The 22608-nt window shown below is 40.9% G+C and overlaps 1 protein-coding gene across 3 annotated transcripts in view; it reads left to right on the top strand.

Moving 5' to 3' along the window:
• Positions 1–9500, top strand: part of ass1 (argininosuccinate synthase 1) — a 36789-nt gene extending 27289 nt beyond the window's left edge. For all 3 annotated transcript variants that reach the window (XM_086300823.1, XM_086300820.1, XM_086300822.1), the window contains 4 exons: positions 2240–2371; positions 4711–4867; positions 8969–9034; positions 9127–9500. In XM_086300823.1, the coding sequence (XP_086156949.1) occupies positions 2240–2371; positions 4711–4867; positions 8969–9034; positions 9127–9175 (404 nt within the window). In that variant the 3' untranslated portion in view covers positions 9176–9500. The remainder of the gene's footprint in view (positions 1–2239; positions 2372–4710; positions 4868–8968; positions 9035–9126) is intronic.
• Positions 9501–22608: the final 13108 nt, after the last annotated feature.

Raw genomic sequence — 22608 nt, 5'->3', positions numbered from 1 at the left:
GGTGCATATATTTGCACTTACTCTGAACTGCCTCATAGTATTTTAATTTTACATGCACTGAAAGCCTTCCTTTCAACATCCAGAGCTTTCATCCAATTTGCAGTTATTTTACATGAATGCTTCAAGTGTCACCTCTGCTGTTCTACTTCCATAAAAGTGGGCCGGGTGGCGAGCACGCTTCTTAAGAGAAATGTTTTTCCTGTGGTTCACCTGGAATCATAGACTCCAAAGTTGCTTCCATTCACTTATGCATGCACACATACAGAAAACACACACCGTGAAGAGGAAAGGTGCACACGCTCCAGTGGATACACACAAATGCACAGTCGATCACGTATCTGCGCACACATCGCTCTAGGATGGTTTTTTTGTCTCTTTATCTTCGGCATCAGCAGGCAACTTGAAAAGCTTCTTTGTTAGGTCTCTACATGTATTACCACAGCAAATATACAGGGCCAGCGAGCAGCCCTGGCCTTGCGAGACACACTTACACAAACTGTCCTCTTCCTCCCCGACACTATGTGCTATGATTGGCAAATTGACTGGCCAACAAACTGTGGCTGTGGCACCACTTGGCAGGTAGAAATTGGAAAATGGGAAGCCCACTTTTCTCTCCCCTCGACTGAACAAAAGATCAAAGCTGTTTCCTACACTGAAGCAATAGGAAGAGGTGGAGCAAGAGGTGCCCGAGTGGTTGAATAACTACCATCAAGTGTTCACGTTGCTGTCCTCGGAAACGGCACTCGTGTTAGCACAATAGAAGATGGGAGGAATTGAACGGGGACATGTCATTTGTGTTGGGTCATATTTATTTGTGTGGGGTCAGGGAGGCGGCAAGGATTGAAATGGTTTGTCAAGAATCTTGTCACTGTGCTACAAAGCATTCAGCAGCCTGTGTGCCAGACTAACATTTCCCTCCTGTCAAAACACTGTCAGACCTCTGACCAGTGCACCCATGATGGCCTCAGCAAAAAGCAGTCGGAAATGGCCTCATCTTTTGATGAGCGGGCTGCCTCGTCAAAAACTGCTGTCAGACATCAAGATGCTGGCTCTAAAAATACTTATAAAAGTCTTTTTTTTTAATGTCTTCATCTAAAGAGTCCCACCAATAATTAACCAGCTCATCTTGATCTAGAACAGGGGTGGACAACTCCAGGCCTCGAGGGCCGGTGTCCTGCAGGTTTTAGATATCACCCTGGGTCAACACACCTGAATCAAATGATTAGTTTGTTACCAAGCCTCTGGTGAACTTCAGGACATGTTGAGGAGGTCACCCCTGATCTAGAAGATATTTAGCTTTATTCGCTTGCTTGCGCTACCTGTTTATGCTCAGCTAACAGTTTGCCTGAAGGGTCAAAGAGGATCAGCTTAAAAAGAATAAATTCCTGTCCTGAACCCCTGCAGGCCTGCAGCCATGGTTAGCATACCTGCACTGACTGTATAAACCTCAAAGCCACTGGATTTTCTTTCTTTAAGCCTAACTAAACTGCCACTGTTGGGGCTTAACCAGATAGCGTTTCATTGTTTCCTACTCTCCGTGAAGCTAGTTCTGTTTTTGGAGCACTTAAGCCGAGTTTTGTTCGGGGGCAGTTTTAACTCATTTATCTGATCGAGCCTAGAATGGAAATGTCTTTACGTGCCCTCCGTGGCCCAGGATCTCCAAAAAGCCACAAGCTGCTCTTGCGGCAGCCTTTTTGAGGCTTTAGACAATTAGCGGCGTCACTAATGCTTTGTTTTTTTTACCTGCGAGCACAAAATAAATGCTTCTCAGATCAGCGGTCTTTAGGCTTGTACAGATTCGGATTTTACCTGACATTTAAGTGACAGCTTCATTTCTCCTGTCATCTACCTCATCTTTTCTCCCTCCCTGTCCAGAGGGGGTAAATTGCAGGGTAGTCAGAGCCGTGGTCCAGACTCCGGGCTGACAGGGGCCTCCTAACCTGTCACAGGCTGATCCATGTTTTGTGAGCACTGTGAAGGCCTGTCTGTCAGACGGCTGATGTAGTTGTTTGGCTGCAGTTAGTTCAAATGAACAGACCTTGTAGATTATGTTGCTATGAATGGCCTGTGAAGATTATGCCTTGGAAGTAATTATGTGCACTATCCCAGTGCCTCTAAAAATATGATATTCATGAGCAGTCAGGCTTGTAAAGGTGCCAGCACTCTCATCTAAAACCCAGCTGAAGTCTTTTGTGCAAGTTTAACTTTGTTTTGTTGATTTTTGCTTTGGTTTGTTTAGGGATATATGAAACCCCAGGAGGTACAGTTCTGTTGAAGGCCCACTTAGACATTGAGACCTTTACCATGGACAAAGAGGTGCGGAGGATCAAACAGGGGCTTGGTATCAAGTTCTCTGAACTTGTGTACAATGGTGAGTGCCCAAAATATCTCATCTTAATTATGTTGTTTCCTCTTATTCTGTTTTTCTCCTGTGCAGTTCCTGCAAGAAAGAAGCAAACACGCTCAGTGCATCCGTACACTGCTGTGTGTTCAGTGTGTTTACACGTGTGTGTCGAGCTTTTCTCGGCTCAGGTGTCCTAATCCTCCCTTCTGCTCACTCTTCACCTTCATCCACATAATAGGATCAGTGCCATTACAGACTGACTACTAGGTTGCTTCAGTTATACCCTCCAGAGGCAGGAAACACACACACACACACACACACACACACACACACACACACACACACACACACACACACACACACACACACACACACACACACACACACAAAGGTGATACTTTGAGGAGGAGGGCAGAGATTAAACCCATTGTGGGTTTAAATCATTAATAACTCTGCAGATAGCAGACGGCTGGTAGTGGGGCTTATGTTAACAATCCACCTGTTCAGCATCTGTTTTTTTGCAATATTTACCTAAACAGTGTTTTATAGGAGAAGACACATTTGACACTAAACGACTGATTAGCGGTCAAATAAATGCTTAGTTGATTAAAATGAATCTAAATCCGCTTGCAGAGGTTTAAAGAAAGCCCAAATCTTAAAGCATCACTTTCACATCACTTTTGAAAGCAAAAGACCAAAATGACGGATTTCTTTGATTGACGATTTAAAATAATAATTCGTGTAATCTTCTCAAACAACCACTTAACAGAGCCATGCTGGCATCTAGAAGCAGCTAACACGAAGATCAAAAAAGAAAGGAATGATTGTCTTTGAACATGGCCAGATGATGAGGTGGAGGTCAGCCTCTGGTGAGAGAAGGACCCCTGCTGAGTGGGGTGTGACTGACCTCTGAACATATATAGACGTGTCCCTCGCCCATCTGTCTTAGTGACTGATGATCCAGCTCATCAAAATTGGAGAAAAGAAAGGGGGAAAGGATCTTTACCTGAGACAGAAACGAGACCAGAGCAGAGAAAGAATTGTATCTCATAAAAGAGCGAACAGTCAGATCTGTGTGGCCATCCGTACTTGTATTCAATAAATAAGGAAAATACAGTGGAAAGATTTTAAGCAGTTTAGATGTTAAATTGTTATTCATGTGCCCAAACGTATCCATTACAAGGTGTCCTGATTCCAGGTGTTTGGCTTTACATGAAAACAAAGAAGCAACAGTGACGACTAAAGTCCCCAGAAAAACAACTTGTTTAGACCAACGTGCCTCCCAAGTGTCTTTGAAAAACCATTTGCAGGTGAACTGTGAAGATGGATTTTTAACACTGCATTAAAGTAAATAAGAAACAAAAAGTCAAAAGCTTCCAGGTTTTATTATAGCACTTATGTAGATCTTGGGCTGTGTGAGCAATACAAAAGTCAGCAACACAAGCACTTTTCCACAGTCGTGTAAGCAACAGGTAAGATCTTAAGAGTACAATAGTTTCTTTTTCTATAGTGTCCACAAAACAGGTGGACATGGCAACCATGATGATATTCAGTGGTTATTTTGGAACTAATATGAAGCCTTGAACTTCATTTATTATGGATGAAAAGCTAAATAACCAGCTAACGCTAACTAAGCTTAGTTTGCAAGGTGCATCCGTTCACTATGCGAGTGCCTCACATAAACCCTGATATCTTGTAGTTGGTTCCAATTAGCTTACAAATAAAGTTCACAAAGTTGAAAATCCTTCCATTAAAACACTTCAAAGATAATCTAAGGGTCCACTGACTCCAGTTAGCAGAGGTGAAGCTTAGCAGATGGTCTGCATCCACCTGTCATTCAAAGCATCCACATAGAAAGACACTAGAAGGAGAGGGAACCGTTAGTGATGTGAAGCAGGCGGGTCCTGATTAAACCTTTTCCCATTTTTGAAGGGACTGTTTAAAGTGATGACTGATAGAAGTGAAACGTACTGCTGACGTGCTAACTAAGCTACAGGGTGACCTTGAATAACCAATCATGACCAGCTGGCAGCTGTAAAGTGACAGCAATATATCACTGCTTTATATGTGGATGGGCATCTATAATGCATCATTTTAAGCCTTGTTACCATTAATACTGGCAAGTTATTAAAATATTATCTATGAACTACTTATAAATAGGCTGTACACATGTTTAATTATTCTCTAAATATGGGATCTTTGATGGGGATTGACTCATTTTTGTGTGGATGCCTCAAGTGGTCATTCGAGGAACTGCAGTTATTATTTTTTTTTTGTTTCTTGTTTTTCAGCCCTGGTTTTGTCTTATCTCTCCATCTGCCTGGACTATAATAAAAACAACTCCTAAACCAACCCTTGCATTACAGGTTTCTGGTACAGTCCAGAGTGTGATTTTGTGCGACACTGCATCGCCAAGTCCCAGGAGAACGTGGAGGGCAAAGTGCAGCTGTCTGTCTTGAAGGGTCAGGTCTACATCCTGGGACGAGAGTCACCCAAGTCCCTGTACAACGAGGAGCTAGTCAGGTAAGCAGAGGATGAAATACAAAAAAGTGCATATGTGTGTGTGGTTGTAAGACAGAAGTGACAGCTGCGTGTGGTGCTGCTCTGGTGCATCCACATGTTCACCAGTCGGCCTGTTATTAGGTCACTTTGACAAAGCTCTCTGATGATCTCCACATCAGCATACTTAACTGACCCTGCCTCACAAAGACATCAGAGAAGTGTCAGACTCAGTTCCTGCAGGGCAGACCTCAACACCCCCCCTCCGCCCCGGCCTCTTAGCTGTGGTAACAGTGGGTTTGTTCAGGAGGGTGACCCCTAATGCCCTCTGGGCAGGCTCAGCACTGACCAAAGTGAAAACCTCCTCCATATGTCTCTCCATCTCCACGTCAGTCACACACACACCAGTTGTACCCTAAAGTCAGAGAGCTAATGGTGTTTTCAGCCAGACGAGAGAGGTGATTTCACTCGGCTTTTAAGAGGAAAGCACCAGCATGTCATGCTAGTTAAGCAGGTCAGAAAGAGAGACACTAAAAACATGCCTCACACAGTCAGCCATTCAGTTCCTTAGACTGGTTTGGCAAGCGAAACAGCCAGTTTAAAAAAAGGAGAAAAAATCAATACGGTGAGTGTACATTTTGTCCTGTGAGAGAGGGGGAGATAAACAGAGATTATACTGTACTCAGACCAGGCACGCAGCCAGCTTTAGTAACCCATACTGGCTTGTTTCAGTTTAGTTTTTTTTTACTAATATTCAGTTTTTGCTAAACTTTCAACTCGTTTTAGATAAATTATAACTCCTCATTCCTTTAAACAGACAATTTGCTGTATGGTTTTAGTTGATGAACGCTTGTGTTTTGATACGAGGCTTCATTTTATAAAGTCACATTTCTCAGCAGGGATGATACGTCTGTGTGATTCAGTGTTGTGTTGCACCATCGCAAAGTCCTCGGGGCCACTGACAGATGGGCCAGTGGTTCCACATAAAGGGGCTCTTTAGAAACATCAGCCCCCCAAAAAACTCTCACATTAGTCTCAAATTTAGTCACTCACACTGACACACGGCTTTATTTCTTACCCACGGAGAGCAGGTTTTTCTTGATAAGGTGTTGTCTTTTCAGGAAAACACACGCCTGTGACTACAGACCTGTCGCCCTACATGCTAAACCTGAGAATAAATGCTTGAATTTACGAGACCAAGCCGACTCTCAGGTGCCTTTCAGCAGTTAAAAGCAAAAAGATATTCAGTTTCATATATACTTTTCTTTGTTGATCGTATACAACAAAGAAAAGTATGAAATTCTTTATATGTGGCAACGTGAAACCAACAAATGTTTGGGTTCTTACTAAAGTCTTAAGTAAGATGATGAAGTTATAAAGAAAATAGTCGTAATAGTTACAAAATTGATTTTGTTCATCTTCTGGCCTCTTCTATTTGTGCCGCACCAGTGCTCAGTTTCTGAAACTAGTGTTAGCATTAACATTTAACAACAATGAGGAAAACATGTCATACATTGCAATTTTTTAAAGATCATAGATCTCACTGCATTTTATAAGATCTGTGTTTGAGATACAGAATGTGCATATATAGAATAAAGACACTATTTTATTTCAGAGGTGCTCCTGGTGAGCTTTTGCTTTCGGTATGTAATTTTGCCTCAAAGTAAGAAAATAAAAACTCAGTGATACACCTGAAACAGGAATACGCTTTTATTTTTTCTGTAGTTATCGATAGCTTTCTCCAGGTAGCTGAGATGGTGGGACACCAGTATAACCAGAGTAGCTGTGAAAGCTACCCAATAAAAGAAAAGGAGCAAAAAGGGATAGTGACAGAAGCTAAAACCAAGAGTGAAACTTAGAAGGGGATTTGCTCAATGAAAAGAGCTCCAGGACTTGGGAAGGTTCAGAAGTTTCAGCTGGAATTATATCTACTAAATCAGTTAGCAACAAAGCCTAACAGCCTAATACAAAAGGGGCTTTAAAATGGAGGCAGCGGGTTAGGGTGCAGGGGGGAAGTTGTCTATTGGCACTTTAGAAGAAACTTTATTGGATTATTCTTTAATTGAGAACAATGGATAAAACAAACTGAATGAAAACTTGATCTATTTCGAGAAAATGCAGTGAACCAGAACTTAAGTGCTTTCTATTGTACAATAAAATGCATAAAATCCCCTAAAAATAAGTGTTAATACACACTCATTGGCTACTTTAGTAAGTATTGCAGCACTGGGTTGGACCCCCTTTGCCTTAATCTTTTATGGCACAGATTCAGCAAGGTGCTGAAAACATACTCCTCAGAGGTTTTGGTCCGAATCGACATGACAGCTTCACACAGTCGATGCAGATTTGTCAGCTTTACATCCATGATGAGATGATATCCTGTTCCAGCACATCCAAAAAGTGCTCTACTGGATTGTGCAGACCATTTGAGTACAGTGAACTCATTGTCATGTTCAAGAAACCATCCTGCTGGAAGGAGCGATCAAAGGACAGGCACACAGTGGTCCTAAAGGGATGGACGTGGTCAGAAACAATACTCAGGCAGGCCCCAAAGTGTGCTAAGAAAATATCAAACACACCAACAGGCTGAACTATTGATACAAGGCAGGATGGATCCATGCTTTCATGTTATTTACGTGAAATTCAGACCATGCCATCTGAATGCTACAACACAAATCGAGACTCGTCAGATCAGGCAATGTTTTTCCAGTCTTCTCCTGTCCAATTTTGATGCCTTGACCATGTCTACATGCCTAATCGCGTTGACTTGCTGTCATAATATTGGCTGATTAGATTTTGCTTTAAAAGCAATTAACCGAGCGTTCCTAACAAAGTGGCCATGCCAGACTTGTTGGAATGTTTTCCAGTTTCTACAAAACATGTAAAACTACTTAACAACACATTTTTATAGATGTAATATGTCATTGATATACAAACGAGTACTTACTTATGTATTAGATGACAAGCTTATTGTGAATTACTTCTTCGTTGCCACTGACAGATGGACGTACCTGACAGCGATACACCTGGAAGCAGCAATCTCATACACACACACTCTCACTTATTTGCCACTACATGAAAACCTGTCAAAATCACACACACACACACACACATAGAGACCAGATTAGGCATGAAACCCCCGCTGACATCCTGTTGGCTCTCCACAGGCAACAGTAAACGGCGTCATTAACACAGTGGTAATACAGCCCTTCGCCGCACCCATCTGAGACAGAAATGTCACCCTCCTCGCTCTCAGCAGTCTCCGCTCTCAATTAGACTGCAGGGTTTCTTAAAGGAATACACAATCACATGCTTGCAGACACACAGGCACAAAGTGCTGTATTCTTTGTGGCCACTCACTCATAATGGTGTTCAGGTGCTGGGCAGGGAGCCTTGTATTGAGAGTTGATGATTTAGTTGTCGGCCTTTCTTTTTATAGTGTTTATCCTATCATTTGTTGGCAATTTCCTCTTTTGCTAAGTGCTTTTGAAGAATGAGTGCAAGCTGTACACCGGGAGTTGGGGGTGTCATAGAAGGAGAGGACTCAGTAAGGGAGTGTATTAAACACTGCAGGTAGAAACTGCTGTAATTACACAGCACACGGGCACTCTTTGTGAGACACAGTAAGAAGAGATGACTACACAACAAGCAGCCTCGACAACATGGGACAACGCACCGCCGCAAGTTATAGATTTACTACTTTTTCACAAGAAGTGGATAAACTGGAAGACAGACAGCAGATTACAAAATCATCTCAACACTTAGCTCACAGTTGATATGATGGGATTGTTTGTAAATGGGTTATGTGCGTCTTTTGTGTTCTTGTATGCGTGAGCGTGTTTTCATTCTGCTGTGTTGATGCGCAAGCAACTAAAGAGCATTCAGAGGAAAATCAATTGGGACACTGTTTCAAAAGATTATCAATGATCCAGTTATCCCAGCGGTTGATGAGGCTCTGTCTCTCTTTATGTTCACGCCAGTGACGGCAAACACTTCAATCAGTTTGTTACCCCACTGTCCTCTAACGTTTGCCTTCAGTGTTTGGTCCCTCCTTAACTGATCCCAGATTTGAAGATTGCTCCCTGTTGGCTCACCTGCTTCTTTTCTGACTTCTTTTTGTTTCAGCATGGACGTGCAGGGAGACTACGACCCGTGTGATGCCTCTGGATTCATCAGGATTAATGCCGTCAGGTTAGCGTTCGCCTTAAAACCAAAGAGTGACTGTTTATTAAAGCCAGCTCACACCTATGCTTCATCCTTCTTTGTATATTTTTCTGCCACAGGTTAAGGGAACACCACCGCTTGCAGGGTTTGTCCAGCACCAAGCAGTAGTTGGTGTCAGTTGTGGAACAACACCTTCTTTTCTTTTTTTCTCTCTCCATGACATATTACAAACCAACAAATTTTAGTCTTTGTGCCTCTAGTATCTACCTTATGCCTTATTATGTAGTGTTGGTTGTATTAGCACAATAGGAAGCACATCATTTTCATAGTTGAAAGCACGTAACAGCAGGATTGGCTCACTCCAAAATATGAACTGTGGATAAACTCTTGATATGTATTTCTTAGTATTTGGTTCCCTGGAATTTTCTATTCTTGGCATCATTATTTTAATACCATGAACTGTTTGTATTCAATTAAAAAGGGGTGAAATTTCCTTTTTCTTTGTTTCTCTTCCACTTTTTGGTGTTTCATTATAAAAAGCACAAGTCATTTATGTCTTTGGCAGACTGTGTATTTGTTTTTTAGTTTTAATGCATGCCTGTTTAAGTCTTGGGGCCACACTCGGTGCCCCGAGGAAGCCGTGTCATATTTTACAATATGCAGATGTAAGGGGAGCGCTGCAGAAGTGAGCATAATGGTTCAGTGATAGACACTGAAGTGGAAGCAATGAGGTCATTTCTGAGCTCAAATGGCACAAGTCAGATGGAAGGAAAACCAATTGGACGCGATACATATGTATATTCGCCAAGCATGGCGTCCCCACGCTTACACGACAGAGGCAGGAGGGGGTATTGTAAGGTTCACTTACAGCTTTTTTTCTTTTCTTTTTTTTAAATTGGAAGGTGGTACATTGGTTAGCACTGTTGCCTAATAGAAAGAAGCTCCTGAGATCAAATCTAATCTGGGGCCTTACTACGTGGAGTTTGCAGGTTCCCCTTGTGCATGTGTGGGTTCTCTGCAGCTAACATGCATGTGGTTAGGTTAATTGGTGATTCTAAATTGACTGTAGGTGTGAATGGAAACGGTTGTCTGGCTCTGTGTGTTATCCCTGCGACAGATTGCCGACCTGTCCAGGGTGTACCCTGCCTCTCGCCATGTGATAGCTGGGACAGGCTCCCCTGCAACCTTCAACTGGATAAAAAGGAGAAAATGGATGAAAAATGGGTACGCTCTTTTGGATGACTATTTAAAGATCTGTGAATAGGTGAACGTGGTGCAGTGTCGCTCAACAGGAAGACTTGAACGGGAATTAACAAGATTAGGAAGGAAATCTATAAAATTTGCTTTAATGTGGAGATTAAGGCATTAGGGAACAAAACTACAACTGTACTGCTGAAAACACGAGTAAAATATGTGTATGCTAATGTGGCGGGTTATTGTTACAGCGGCTTTTCTGAATCAACTGAAATGTGGCAGCAGATACTAAGTGCTTAAGATGTCGATGTTGTATTGTGACAACATTTTGGAGGTCGACAAATTAAAGGAAATACTGACTTGTTGACCTCATTCCTTTGCCCCCTCGCAGCCTGGATACTCTGAAGGAAAAGGTCCTCTACACTACATTTCATTAAACCAAGGTTCATGTTATACCATGACAAAGCAGTGAAGAGCATTTCTCTTCAGTTTAAACTTTCTCGTTCACTTTTTTAACCTGGATAACTGCAGCCTGTTCAAACACCATTACTGGTATAAACCACTGGGGTCTAAACAGGCGCAAAACAAACACTGTCTAAGCCGTTTTAAGAGATGCACTGCAGCCCTGAACATTTCTATTAATCACACAGCAGAAGTGCATGTGAGAATGCAAATGTTAGCTGGTCTTCAGCCTACCGGCTTCTCATTATAAAGTCTATGTCATGTGGGATTGCACTGATGTGTGAATACATCTGAAATGGACCATTTGTGGTTCCTACATGTGGAACAGCTGTGGAAAACAAAACTGCAAAATTCATGTTAAAAAAAAACAGCTTAAAAGTCTTTGATGTGCAGTCCTTAAGCATATGCTTGCCCCCCTGGATTGGCTTTGAAAACCCTTAAAGGAAGATGTTACTACACTGAGCGATGACCTCTGCCCTGTGAAGAATCATTTCTATTCTGATGGGAGTTGTCTCTTCTTCCATAGAGCATCAGGCCTTCAAAGTAAATACAGTGGACACACTGTGATTGGAAAGCACTCTCCCTCATCATAATAGAGGCTTCTCTTTCTACGTTTTAGGTGTTTGCAATTTCCTTTTATGGTTAGATGTAAAAATAATTCTATGCTGTAGCTGTTTCTCTTCTTCTTCCCTAGTTCCCACCACTGAGAGATGTCAGTCCTGTATCGAAGTGCTGGGTACGCTGTGGGCCTCATATTAGGGTCCACAGGCACAGGAGACCCCCCGCCAGGTCTAATGGGCAAAGAGGAATTCTCGGACCCTTTCAGTCCTGCAGCAGCCACTCAGCCACTGCACAATTACACGGCAGGCGTCTCAGTCTTTGCCTGGTCAATTACCAGCCAGTCCCTGCATTTACTGTTGTGCGCACACAGGTTGTAAGATAATCAGTGTCCAAAATTGCCCGGTTAGAATGAAGGGATGGAAGGAGAGTTATTCAGATTAGTCAGTCAAGCTGAAGGGGTGGCAGGAGGGATGGGGACAGCTATCAATCTCAATCTGGCTTCAGTGGTTGGAGAGGGGGAGGATTGTGGTGACCTTTCTGTTTTGTTTCTAGAAAGATATGATCCTGTGGAATTTTTTTACTGATATAATAGCTTGCATGCATTTCTTTTCAGAATTACAAGGTTGCGTATTGAAGTTTTACTTAGGTGAATACTGCTCTATCAACAACTCTGCACGTGTGTGTGTGTGTGTGTCTACTTACTATATCACATGTCATATCCCATCCGCCACCCCCTCCCTTCTACCTGCCTGTCCGGCCAAGCAGGTATGAAAACTGTCCCACACCTGACCAAGGGAATTAATCATCCTTGACCCTGGACCAATTACCCCTCATTACCCACTATGTCTTCCTCTCAGGGGAGAGTTGTGTGACAATAGAGTGACATGAAAGTCAGCGGTAGCACAGGACCGATGGACACTCCTAATGGACACTTCTGTGCGACTGTGTCTTCTCAGGAGGCCAGGTTGACTAGCCTTCCACTCCCTGTCACTCTTCCGCAGCACATGTACAAAGGAGGCTATTGTCCCGGATCACAGTCCGCGACCTCTTGAGCTGAAGTGCAGAGGGCCGCCGGCAACAAAAGCTGGAAAAGAAATACTCAAAGGTGGTGATGATAAGAAGGTTTAGTTTAACTTTATTTAACCATTTGGTACAGCTTTCTAAGATGACAGCACTTTTAAATGGATTCTAAGTTACTAATAATTTATAGACCAGTTATGCAAAATACTAAAATCTCTTTGGATGAAAGTCCAAACTTCACTTCCATCTAGTATTAATTCAGCTGCAAATGTTTGAAATGTACAGTGATTAAGTGCAAGAGAAGGGATGGGTGGTGTTGCTAATGCATGATCTCTCCAAAGTGTACCCTACCTCTCGCCCTATGTCAGCTGGGATAGGCTCCAGGCCCCCTCTGCATGCCTGAATTGGACGTGCAGTTAAGAATGGATGGATGTATGTTTGTTACCTGCTTCAAACCACTGCTTTAGCAAACTGCTCTCAGGACTTAATATTTCCCCATCGCTATCTCTAAGTTGTCATGTTGCAGTTTGCTTCTTGAATTTGCAGGAAGCTAAGTTAATCGTCAGGTTTTTACCCATCTATTGTGATATTAATTTGTTGAGGAATTAACAGAACAAAGCGCACGAGAATGTCTGCTGTCCGTCCCCCCCCCCCCCCCCCCCCCCTTCAATCTGCGCTCCTCATCTGCCTGTCAGTGTGGAGAGAGAGCGATCCTTTTTTTCACTGACCTGTCCGCTTCAGCACAGTAAGACAGGAACAATGACCAAAGACCGTTAATTACCACCAATTACAGGCCAAAGAAGCTCTTGTTCACTATGGTTTGTGTGTAATCCAAGCCCAGGAAGCCGCATGACGGCTGTCCCGCTGTGTCTGTTCCTTCACCTGCCTCCAGAGCACCACATACACGCACTGTTCTTACCACCATCACGTCATATTTTATACCTACCTGGATTAATAAACACCCGCTTGTATCTGAATAAACTGGCAGCTGCTTTTTGTGCTCTACCATTTCACTTAATACTGCTTTACTTAGCAGGTAAAGGGTTAATGGACTGGTCCCCTGAGGTTAGTGTAGAAAGCTTATGGGCTTGGCAAAGATGATGAGGTCATTCCCAGCTAAGAAACAATAAGTGATTTTCAGCACACAGTAAACATTCTGCTGGGCTACTATGAATACATTATTTATATTAATATTTTCTGTGTTCACTGGAAGATCCAAATTGAACAGGACAGTATTAATAGCACATATATGAGGATAACCGCCTCATTGTTTTCTATACAGATGTGAAGTATCTGTTTTAACCACGGGCCATTAAATTGAATACTTTGAATAAACTGAGATGGGAGTGAAAGTTTCTAACACCTGTTGTATTAATTATCTAAATTATCTAATTCTGTGGTTCACGTACTGGGTATAAGTGCCACTTATGCAGGCTAGTCTGAAAGCACTGATGTGTCTTTATGGGTCAGATGTGCGCTTCATTCATACTCCTGAAACTTGATCTCCTGCTGCAACATCAAGGCGACCATCTGTGAGGAACCATCAAAATAAAACCTTCCAGGCTAGCTAACATCCACGGTTCCTGTGTGCGTGCATGCGTGCGTGCGTGTGTGTTTTTACCTTGATGTCAAAGCCTATTTTCTGGTGTCAAAGGACACCCATACATGATGTCCTGAAGATCTATAGACAGATGGGACCATTACGGTCAAAGCCCCTGGCTTTGTTTGTCCTAAGTCGGTGATGAAATATTGATGGAAAAATAGAAATATTTTGCCCGCTGCTCAATGTTGCTCATCTAAAAGGGTTAATGAGTGTGAGGACTTCCCTGTCTCCTCTTACAACCAAATGTAGCTCAACTACTCACTAACATTGACCGGAGTCTGCAGGCTCTGTGGGCCTAACAAGAATCGATAACCTTTTTCAATACCGGATTAAGTCCGGGTATAATTGCTCAAGTAGCCGAATCCTGACTGATGAGTGCGCTGGCCTGCATTTTACAAACTTTGGATATTGTCCGTCTTTGAAAAGATCAGAATAGTAGGACATTAAAAAGATTTTTGCCTATTTTCCTTCTTGCTGAGAGTGAGACTCACTTCTGTCTGGTAAATATAAAGCCACAACCATCTGCCAGTTAGCTAAGCCTGGCTCTGTCCAGACGTAACAAAATCCACCCTAGCCTGAGGTTTTTGCACTTTTATCTTTGCACAGATTAAGCAAACAAACTGTAACATGTTTGTTGCCTTTTGTGGTGGATTTTGTTCCAGCTGAACTGAGCCAACCTCTCTTGCTTCCCCTTCTTATGATGAGCTGGACTAACTCCCAGTCATGTAGGGTCATGTTTAATATAACAGTGATAGAAACACTGATCATTCACTGTCAATTTAAGTCAACGTATGCTTCTTAATCTGTAATTAAGGGTAGAAATATACATCACATCATATATTACCTACAGGTTTCTTAAGTATTTGACTAATTTGTGGATTTTTTCCGCAAACTTGCACAAATTGCTTCTTTTTAGCACACTAATCGCACAGATCAATACTGAGATGAGCGTACTGACTGTGATTCTCTTTACTTGGAGCTTCAGTACACTTTTATTGGCTACATTATAGCTTAAAGTAACATCTTTGCTTTGACAATGAGTTTTTTCCGACTTCATTTAAAACCTTTAAACTCCTGTGTTTGGATAATTCTTTGAAACTGGTTTGAAACTTCTGCCGTACTTTCACTGAATCCAAACCTATCAAAGTTATGACAAACACAAGCGCACACACACACACCATTACAATGCCCTCAATTTTGCAGGTCCCTCTGGGAAGCGCCAATGCAGCATGTTGATCTCAAATCAATAGATTTATCTCCCTGTGTTGCTTCCCTTCCCCTCCTCTCCCTGGGGGTCTGCTGGCGAGGTTTGTTTGCTGGCACACGCTCTTTATGTTCTTCGATCTGTTACTCTGTGAGGAGGTGACTGGATGAGGGGTTCAAGGTGGATGCTGGTAGCCTCATTCTCAGTGAATCCCCTGGATGATGTAAATGTTTAATGGCGCTGGTTATTCGGTTGTTATGGCGTGTGTTATGATGGATGGTAATGCAATGTTTTCTGATGGTGCCTGAATTACACCGCAGGGTATGCAGGCTATTTGGGCTGGGTGTTTAACTGGCTTTCATTACTGAACTTTGCAAATATGCTCTGAAATTATAGTTCAAGCTGCTGCAGTATTTTCTGCTTCAGTAGTCATTTTAAGTCATTTTTGCACAGCGTCTTGACTACTAAACATGGTAACTTCACTCTAGCTTTCTTGTTATTGCTTTGATACTAAATGCACTGAGTGACCACATCTTTCTCATCCCATATAAATGTCTTCCAACTCACCTAGCTTAAACGTTTTGTGTGCCTTGTATTCTCCATGTTTACATGTAGATTTTAAAGCTGACACATTTATATTTGAAACCTAATTTGACAGAAAATTATTGTAATTTTACAACATTGTGCTAAATCTTGAAAATGGATCATAAATCCTGAAGCTATCATCTACATCAGGGGTGTCAAACTCAAATACACAGTGGGCCAAAATTCAAAACTGGAACAAAGTCGCGGGCTAACGTTAATATTTATTGAAATATATTTATTCATCCAGATATAAGAATGAATCTTTTCTTATGGACTGAAACACGTTTTGCTGAAAAACTGAATATGGAACAAGCAAAGCTTAACACTAAACAATATATATATTAGCTGTATAATACCAGTAGGCCAGCTCTGATAGTAATTTGGTATGGCTTCGCGGGCCAAATGTAATTAGGCTGCGGGCCAAATTTGGCCCGCGGGCCAGAGTTTGACACCTATGATCTACATGTAAATAATGCACTACATTACACAACACAGTTACAAATTGCATTTCATTTATGCAAATTAAATTTTGTACAGTATGACTGATTTAGTGGAGGAGTGCAATTTTCTATTGGAAAAACAACTAGTTCAAAGAGAATATTGTTGATTTGTAAAGATAGTTATCAGGTCACTAACAAAGTTTACTGTGCGAATGTTGCAGCAGAAATTGAGACTCTGGCAACATTTTTGCAATATTCTATTGCCCAAACTGAGGCAAACAGTTTCCTGTTCTTCATAACTGACTGCCTGTGAGGCAAAGATACTACAATATTAGAAAGAGATCCCAACAACCAAACAACCCATTATGAACAAGCAACTGGTGACGGTAGGAAGGAAAAAACACCCTTTCTACAGGAAGAAAACTGTAGAAAGTGGGTTTGCAATACTCATCACACAGGTCTTGTACCCTAAGTATAAACTTTATCAAAAAACACCCATTTTGAGCCTAATCTTAAAGGTCATTTTGAAAACTCTGAGAAGCACAAGTAAGCCAGCGGTCTGAGACTGAATTGCTCTAGTAGAATAAGATGGTACTATGAGGTCTTTAAAATATGATGGGACCTGATAATTCTAGATTTTGTGTGTAAGGATAAGAATTTTGAATTTAATCTGAATTTAATAGGGAGCCTTTCTCACCTTCCTCCTCGATTCTGATGCTCGGGTTGAACTTCACCAGGCTGTGTTGACCATGTATACATGGCTAAATGCATTGAGCCTCCACGTGACCAGCTGATTGGATGCTATGCGTTAATGAGACTTTGAACAGGTATACCTTATAAAGTGGCCACAAAGTGTACACATAGTGTTTTAGCTTTGGTGTGAGACTAACAGGGCTGCTAAGCTGTACAAAAGACTCATGTGACGTGTTTTGCAAACCATAAAGAAAGGCATGCAACCAGTTGTGAAAAATAGGTTTGAAAAGTTGTGAGATGGTGATAAATTATGCATGCTAAGTTGGGTTTTTTTCCTTTTTTGGACAGCCCTGGAAGATCTATGCGCCTTTGTATGCATGAAATGAGGAACACTTGTTTTGCTGTGCAGTATTCAGGGATGTGCTGCCACCTCAAAGCTGATCCAGCTGTATGCCTTGGCTGAGCATTACGTGATACTTTGCACCTCAGTGAGTATGAGCAACACAGCAGTAGGTGAGGGTTTTATCTCGAAAGTAGATTCAACACCAGCCGAGGACATCAACGGTCGGTTCCGCTTTTAAAATGCCTCGGGGCCCCATAAGCTGTGGGTTTAAAGTGCCGAAAAGAATTGCAACCCTGCTTTGCTTTGGGTGAATAAAAAAAACATTCAGTCCATTTCTGCAGCTCTCTGCCTGCTGATATGCTTTTATTTCTGTCATGCCTGGTGTTTGGCTTTGAACGGCGCCTCGTGTCATCCTTATGAAACTCTTTTCACCGGCTTGTTTTGTGGTGACAGCAGAAGAATTACCTGCAAAACACTCTTTGTCAGCTCAGTGTGCAGAGAGCTCACAAACAAGACCATTTAGCTATTATTTCCTCTCAGTATCCGTTAGACACAGCAAAACGGATGTTTATCAAGAAAAATGGGCGACTGTGGGAGAGGAGGAAAATAGGACAGGTGAAGAGAGAGGCCAGGAGAGAGGGATGGAGAAAAGATGAGAAGGGGTGAGGATGGGGGGGAGGGTTATTGGAGTTGAGGAGGGGTCATGGTGTCCCAGTGGAGAGAAATAGTGGAAAACATCCGTAATTTTCACTGCGGGATCCCGTGTAATTGAGTCATTTAAAATACAGATACAGAGCTGAATCAAAGCAAAGTGGCTCTTGGCGGGAGGAGGGGGCTGCAAAGTAAAATGGAAAAGAGGTAAAAACAAGGAGGTAAAAAGTGTGTTTCTCCTATTAGTGGGAGAAGCTGGTCTGTTTATCCTATTCATCTGTCAATCTTCTCTTTCAAGACACCGTGTTACCTGCCACAGATTTTCTTTTGTTTGTCCTCATATACTCTTTCAGTCAGCATTATGCTCCTGTTTTATGTTTTTTTAATTCATTTGTGGCACTGACTTAGCTTTTTGTCTCTGACTAGGTTCGTTTAGTCTTTGTGATGGATCTCCTATAATTTGACTGTTATGTTGCACTTTTTTTTATATCTCATTTATTTTAGTCAACAATCAATGTTGAATTGACTTAGCAAATTCTTTATATATAGCTTCTTCAGTTTCTATCATTTCTGATCACACATTTCCAGATAAATAAACACGACTTATAAATTGAGGAGTTTTTGGATTTTACGTTGTTTTTCATAAATAGAGAAAATGCTGATTTGATTTAGTAGCTTCGATTTTGTGAAGACATTTTTTAATTCTCGTTTTTAAATTTTAAAACGAGAGATAAACCTGTGGCGTGAGCAAATTTTGTTTAGACTGCAACAGAACAGCAAAAAAAGCAAGCAGCAGCACCTATGGAGAATAAGAAATGCAATAAAGAGTTAGCACAGCCTTCGTTTTAAAATGAACTTATGTGATCATGTAAATGAGTGTTAGAATGTAGAAAATATACATTTTACTAGCAGTGAAGTATTTCTGTGGGATTCTAGGATGAAAGTAACTTCAAGCACATAGTTTGCAAAGCAGGAAAACTTAACTGTCAAACTACTGTACAGAAAAAAATCACCAAGCATATATGGCATATTGTTTTCACTGAATTGTTGAGCACACCCAGGTGCAGACACACTTTACAGTTTGTGTCGCATGTGTGTGTTGCAGGTGTAAAGAAGTGTCATTATTCAGTAGTACTGTGTGAGAAGCACTGAGCATCTTTATAATGGCCATAATAAATAAAACCAATGCTTTCTGTTATGACAGGTGAACCAGTACTGCAAATACTGCAAACAGACATATTGTTGAACACCAAAAAAGTAAGAGCAATTTTTTCCAGCAACTCTACACCTCATCCCAAACCATAAGCAACACACACATGCTTAAAAAACATAGTTTAAGTACACCTACACTGGCTTATACAGGAAAAAGATAATAATATTACATAGTAAGTAAATCATTAATCATTAATATTTAATATGAAGGTTTAAGTCCTGGGACAACTGCTCAAGGTTTAAAGGCTAAGATAAGATCTGTGATTAGAAAACTAGTTCCCATACTTGCAGCTGCATGTTTCTACACGCTGTTTAAAGGTGAGCTCAACATTTTTCACAGGTCATTTAATATATGGAATATTTGTTAAAAAATAGTTATGTAAATTCTTTTGTGCCTCCATCTGAAGGCACATGAATCAGCATTGTTTGGATGTGCAGACTTTAGGTTTAAAAGAATTAAAAAATAATGAGCCCCATATGCTTCGTACAGACAAAAACTTGCACCCATCTGGTAGGTGGTTAAGTTGCACTGTGAGTAATTCTGGCCCCTGATTTTAAAACTGCACAACCGGGGTGTCGAACATGCAGCCCCGGGGGACCATATTCAACCCAATGGCTTTGCATGGTGAGAAAATTGCAATGAAGTCATTCACTACACTTTTCTTTTTTATCATAAGATGCAATCCCATTACTGCTGTGGTAATGTGATGTTAGTATTACTACACAGAAGAAGTATTTTTAGATGTAGACATTTTGTTTCAGTAGGATTGATGTTTAGATTCAAAGGCTATGCATGATCAGTAAATGTAACATGTCTGTGAAAAGCACTCCGTAATTAAACTTTACATAATTACTCCTTCCTCTCCTTCACTTATTAAAGTAAGAATAAATTAAGGGTTTTATTTAAGGGGTTTTTTTGCCTATGAAACACACTCTATAAATAGTTACTATAGTTACTTTCTTACTTATTTACTCACACTACTTGTTATTTATGCAACTAACTGTGAATTGATGAATTGATGTTACTCTCTTTTTATTCTTATGCAATGTTCATATATGGACAATACACTAGAGTGAAACAACAGAAAGAATGTGTTTAGGGTCATAGTGTTTGTTGCAAACTTCTTACAGAGAAGGAAGAAATGAAAGAAACTAGTTATGCAACATACAAAATTTACAAAATTGCCAAAATTTGAGTGAATGCATGATATGGATAATACAAAAAACCCAACATATTTATTACGTTTGAAATTTAAGAACAGCTATTTTGGAAATTGGTTGTGGAAATAATTCACAAGCTGTGGCCCTCATTTTTTTTTCAGATATGAAAATCATTAACGCTTCAGAGCCAAGGTTTATTTACTGCTTCCTGCTGCATGAACAATGTCTTCCTGAATGAAAGCCATGCTGGGATACCTCTGAGACCTCTGGATGAAACTCTAAACTATGTCTTGCATCCAGCCTTTAGAAATTTATGCCCATAGCAGAACTATGGCAATTATAAAGCAATTACAGTCTCATATTGCCTGTTCTTTTGAGATTGGAGAGAAAAGAGGAGGAGGTAAAAGCTCGGTAGTCAAAAAGAGTAAGTGTGCCAATATTGATGCTCCTTTTTCCTAACTGCTCAGTTGTCCACCTCTGCATGTGTTCCACTTGCCTGACCGCAGAAAACATCAAATTTTGACTTCACTGAAATGAGCATGAAAAGGACAAAAAGAAAAAAGATCAGCTACTCAGCTTCAACTGATGATACTTTTTTTTTTTTTTTTTTTTTAAAAACAACCTTTTATTCTTGAGAGACCAAAAGCTTGGCTGAGTTTGTGCTCAAATGCACTTCGCTGGCGAGTGGCCCAACAGTTTTACCACAGTGAACCCTGGGAACAAGCATCTATTCTCTGCCAGACAATGACAGGGAGGAAGCTGTGTCTGTGTGTGACACTTGATCAGCCTGCTACGGTAACCACAGCTCCACACACATAAACACACACTTGGTCAGTTCCCGCTGCTTGATTGGCAGCACTCCAGAGACCCACACCTGCCTTAACTGCCTTTGCTTACTACTAGGCCATTTAACCAGATGGCGGGCTGATTTTATACAAATTGTATGTGTGTGCTTGAGTCCATTCTCATGAATGCATCGTCTGGCTGTATATGAAGAAAACCACCTGACTGTGTCTTTGATTTCCCAGCCACCTCCGGGTTTGAATACATTGGCAGCACAGCACATGGTTGCAATATGTTAGTCGCCCAGATCAGACTTCAGTCCTGCTAGATTGGAGGTCTTCATTTAGAGGTGCTGGTCTGGGAACAGCGCTCAGTTGCCATTTAATTTCTCTGCTTCTTTTCTGGGAGTGATAACATGCCCGGGGGCCGACGAGGAAAGGAAACTGATATATGTAGTTACGTCTGTAAGACACGGCATGCCAGTCTCCATGTCTCAAATTAGAGCAGCTGCATGAACTTGCTACATATAAGAGGAAAACATATTTAAGTGTTTAAGAAGCAGCATCTTAACAGACTTATGAGGATCAGTTGTGGGCAACAGAAACTTCCACACAAATGACCAGACAGATTAGACTTGAAGAAAACTTGAAGAATGAAGAAAATCCTCATCAAGACGACTCCAAAAAAATCTCCAGAAACTCTTAACTGCATCTGCTCTGCTGGACCACATATTGATATCAGTCCTCAGTGGTCAACTTGTCTGAGGTTTGGATACAATTTATGGAGAACGAACTGTTTTGCATAAACATTTTGGAAATTTGCAGCAATTTTACTCTTCTGTATTGCTGCTGGCATTTTCCAGATGTGCAATGATATAGATGTTTCCACATGTGCAGGTTTTCATTTTGTTGCATGAGATGGGATTTTTTTTTCATCCTGTCAGACAGTGAAATGTGACTATAAATAGTAAAAAAAAAGAAAAAGATTGAAACATATGTGGCTCGAGGAATCCGCAAACTGTATGTTAAGGCTTTGCATTTTCAGCTCAAACACGTAATGTGTGGACCATCATTAAATCCAAAAATAAAGTTCATTATGTATAATTATGTGTAATTAAAAGTTGATGTTTTACTTACCTTTTTGAAAACAAAACAAGTCTATTTTTTGCTTTTAAAGGTATGCTTTTATTTTGCCTTTCTTAGTCTATTGGCATAAGAATAAGCTGCCAACAATTGACATATATGTTTATCCATATATGTGTATATGTACATTCATATATGTTTATGTTTATCCTTTTAGTGAGTAAGAAAGTGTCCAAATTTTCCCTGACATGAAAAATGTCTCTCTTTCTCTGATTTGTATACGTATAATATGAATAGATTTGTGTTTGAAGCCGATAAGCAGTGAAAGACCAAAACTCTCAGAGTACCACAGACAAATAAAGACATAAACATAGAGAGCGATAGCGTCTCAATAAATACCATTAAATGCACAGATTATCATTTGTCATATCCTATTTTTAATTACATTTTTCTCATTAATTAATTAAATTACTGGTATACTATTTTCCTTTGCTGTTCGTTTTTTCCTAATTTCATTTATTTATTTATTTTGGATTTTCACAGTTTTGGTCTTTGATATTAGCCAACCAAATTTACAATATCCGTTTTAAGTTTGTTTCCACCACTG

The sequence above is a fragment of the Aulonocara sp. 'chitande type north' Nkhata Bay genome, linkage group LG7, assembly GCF_057382095.1.
Source record: "Aulonocara sp. 'chitande type north' Nkhata Bay isolate Kocher_YH1m ecotype deep benthic linkage group LG7, A_spYH_male_GT1.1, whole genome shotgun sequence".
NCBI lineage: Eukaryota > Metazoa > Chordata > Actinopteri > Cichliformes > Cichlidae > Aulonocara > Aulonocara sp. 'chitande type north' Nkhata Bay.
The sequence above is the reverse complement of the archived record's forward strand: the minus strand, read 5'-3'. Positions and strand labels throughout refer to the sequence as shown.